A 3,971-nucleotide genomic window follows, 5' to 3' on the forward strand; every position below is an offset into this window, starting at 1 on the left:
GCTTGAATTTGTGGCATTATAATTGAAACTAGTGAATTTATTCGCGCTTTGCGCGATCATAAAAATCATATAAGTGAATTTATGAAATTATATACATATATCCATATCTATCTATATAATATAAAGTTGGTTCTTACATTGATAATGTCACACACCTCATAAACCAAGAAAGGTGTTTGCTTGTTTTTTCTCTTTTTTATTTTGCTTTTTATTTTCTCATTCCTTGCTCTTGATATATATTAATTAACCCCCACTCCCCACCCTTAGAATTCTCTTACTAAATGAAAAAATAACAATTGATTTGTCTAGGAAGCGCAAAAGTCATCCGCCACTGAAGTGTTCTCATTAATTCTTGAATGGTTATTCAACTTTTCATATGAGTAGATAATAAATTAATTGCAATAGTTATGAGTATTAATGCATGACTGAATTCTGTTGTGAATGTACATCCCTTTTTCTTCTTGTGTTCCTGGTTCTAGTAATATAGTGAATAGCAGTCTCTTTGTGAAAGTTTTACTAAAGTTGCCTTACTTCTTGTGTTTTCTCCAAGAAATGTACTTTCTTGAAAGAGAAGAATCTCCATGATTAAAAGTAAAATTCTTGAAATTGATTATCTGGCAAAATAAAATCGGATAGTATAAAATAAATAAGATAAATATATTATTGAGTATGATGGAAGAAATAAGAAGTAGAGAATAGCTAAAATCTAACTCAGTTCATAAACTTCAAGAAGTTAGTTAAGTTAGTTAAAGGTTGTTAGAGTTCGTTAAGTTAGTAAAATCTGTTAAAGTGTTAGTTAAGATAGATTCATTTTATAACTGTAATCTAGAACTGCAATATCATTGGATATGCACTCTATATATATTCATGTATTACAATACAGATACACAATAAGAAAGAGATAAGAATTCTAGCCTAATTGATTACATCTCTCTGTTCTCTCTTCCTCTTCTTCCTCTTCGTTTCTTCTTCTTCTTCTTCTTCTTCTTCTTCTTCTTCTTCTTCTTCTTCTTCTTCTTCTTCTTCTGTCTAATATGTTCTTGATCTTCATTCATTCTATATAGTTTGCTCTACATCTGAATTGCTACATGGTATCAGAGCATAAGAGTTTAATTACTTCCGCAAAGTTCTGAAAATCTACAGTTCTTGAAAAATCTGCTGAAACTGTAAAGAAGGCAGAAGCAGATTCTATATCAAGTTGAGTATCTGAACAAACAATTCAATCATTGAAGCATGGCAATCAATGATGCAGAGAATCTGGAAAATGGAACTGGAGTACCTGTGATTCAAGTTGATGCGAGTACAACACAACCTGCACCAGGAAGCACACCAGTGATGGATCATAACTACCCCTTGTATCTGCATTCAACAGATGTAAGTGGCATTTCACTCATCTCTTTACAGTTAACTGGAGCAGAAAATTATTCCCTATGGAGCAAATACATGAGAATAGCTTTACTAGGAAGAAACAAGCTGGGATTTGTTGATGGTTCTTGGAAGAAAGAGAACTTTAGGGAAGAATTATGGTACCAGTGGGAAAGGTGTAATGCCATAGTTCAATCTTGGATTATTAATACTGTTTCTAGCAATCTGTTGGGGGGAATAGTTTATGCTGGTAGTGCTCAAGATGTGTGGGAAGATCTTAAAGAAAGATTCAATAAGGTGGATGGGTCTAGATCCTTCAGTTTACATCAAGTAATTGTTAGGCTAACCCAAGGAACAGCTTCTGTAGCAACATATTTTACTAAGCTTAAAGAGCTATGGGTTGAACTAGAAGCATTAGTGCCACTACCTGGATGCAAATGTGATAAATCAAGAGAGTTTGTTCTTTATCTCCAACGACAGAAATTGTATTAATTTTTAATGGGATTAAATGATAACTACCTACAGGCTAGAAGTCAAATTCTTCTGATGATACCATTGCCATCAGTGAATCAAGCATATGCTATGGTAGTAAGTGATGAAGCTCAAAAGGCTATGGGGGCAGCTTCCAACTCAGTTGGTTTGTTGGTTACTATGCCCAATCTTGATCCTATTGCTATGTATTCCAAAATTGAATATTAAAATCAGAGGTTAAGAAAAACCAGTAATCTGTACTGTGACCATTGCAAAATGAGGAATCATACCAAAGAAAATTGTTATAAGCTTAAAGCATAGCCTCAAGAATCTAGGTTCAAAAGGAAAGGGGGATCTGGTGGATCCTCTGCAGCTTACGATGTGCTCTCACAAGAAGCAAATGAACAAATGACACAACTGGATAACTAAGGAAACAATAAAGCAAGCAGGATGCATTATACACCTTCACAAGTGGCACAAGTTCCAGGACAAATAACTCAAACAGGAGTGTGTGCTTTCACTCAGTCTCAATATGATCAGATTGTTCAAATGCTGAATCAAAGTCATCAACAAAGTACCAATTCACACACTGGCTCTTCAGCCAATGTAGCAGGTACATAACCAGGTATTTGCAACAGTAAAGTCATGTTAGTATCCAAAAGTCTTAATGATTGGATCATTGACACTGGTGCAACAAACCACATGGTGTCTGATATAAACATGCTAGACAGAGCCTCTTTGCTAAAAAGTACAAATGGAAAAAATGTGCAGTTACCAAATGGTGAAGTATCAAAAGTAACTCACATTGGTTCAAGCAAAGTTTCTGATAATAGTACTCTAACTAATGTTTTTTTGTTACCTTAGTTTAAATATAATCTTATGTCAGTATCACAGGCTACAAAACAGTTGAATTGTGTAGCTGCTTTCTATCCTAACTTCTGTGTTTTTCAGGATCTTTACAATGGCAAGGTGAAGGAGATTGGTAAAAAGGATGATGGATTATATCTGCTATTAAACAAGTCAACTGGAAAACTTGGAGGAACAGGATTAAATGCTTATGAAGTTACTGTTGTTAGTATAGAAGAAATAAAACTATGGCATATGAGATTTGGTCATGTAGCTAGTACTACTTTGAATAAGATTTTTCCTGCTAGTAGTCAGGTTATAACAGGAATTATTGACAAGTGTAGCATATGTCCATGTGCAAAATAATGTAGACTTCCTTTTCCTACTAGTTTGAGTAGAAGCAGTGCTAAGTTTGATCTTATTCACATGGATGTATGGGGACCTTACAAAGTTCAAACCTTTGATGGAAATAAATACTTTCTAACCATAGTAGATGATCACACTAGAATGACATGGGTGTACTTGCTGAAACTCAAATATGATGTATGCATTGTTATTCCATTCTTCCTAAAATATGTTCAACTCAGTTTAATACTATGGTCAAAGTGGTTAGAACAGATAATGGTACTGAGTTTCTTAATGAGACTTATAACAATACATTCAAGCAATTAGGGATAATGCATCAAAGGGTCTTGTGCTTATACAACCCAACAAAATGGCATAGCAGAAAGGAAACACAGACATATCCTAGAAATAACAAGAGCAATTAGATTTCAAGCAAATATTCCTCTGAAATTCTGGGGACACTGTGTACAAACCGCTGTATATCTTATTAATAGACTACCATCATCTGTGATAAAAATTTCTCCCTATGAAAAAATGTATCATAGAAAACCTTCTGTTAAACATTTAAGAGTGATGGGATGCCTTTGCTATGCAAAGAATATCGCTGAAACTGATAAGCTTCAACCTAGAACAAGAACAAGTGTTCTAATGGGATACTCAGAAGTACAAAAGGGCTATATACTGTATGATATTACTAACAAATGCTTCTTTGTCAACAGGGATGTTAGTTTCAGAGAAGATGTATTTCCATTTAAATGGAATACTACTGAGAGTCCTATATTTAACAATACTATAACAGAAGAGTCTCAAATAGATGAACAACACGCACAAATGTTGGAACAACAGACCTCTAGCAGCTATCAAGAGTCAAGTTGAAATCAACAGCTACAAACTCCTATAGCAGTACCTCTAGCTGAAATTACTACAAAAACACAGTCCACATT

The 3,971-nt window shown here is 34.2% G+C and overlaps 1 protein-coding gene across 1 annotated transcript; it reads left to right on the top strand.

The window, feature by feature from the left end:
- The first annotated feature begins 1,233 nt into the window (after positions 1-1,233).
- On the top strand, positions 1,234-2,064 carry LOC109212484. The gene is made up of 2 exons (XM_019376133.1): positions 1,234-1,782; positions 1,891-2,064. The coding sequence occupies exons 1-2, from the start codon at positions 1,234-1,236 to the stop codon at positions 2,062-2,064; spliced, it is 723 nt and encodes a 240-aa protein (XP_019231678.1).
- Positions 2,065-3,971: the final 1,907 nt, after the last annotated feature.

The sequence above is a fragment of the Nicotiana attenuata genome, unplaced genomic scaffold, assembly GCF_001879085.1.
Source record: "Nicotiana attenuata strain UT unplaced genomic scaffold, NIATTr2, whole genome shotgun sequence".
Lineage (NCBI taxonomy): Eukaryota > Viridiplantae > Streptophyta > Magnoliopsida > Solanales > Solanaceae > Nicotiana > Nicotiana attenuata.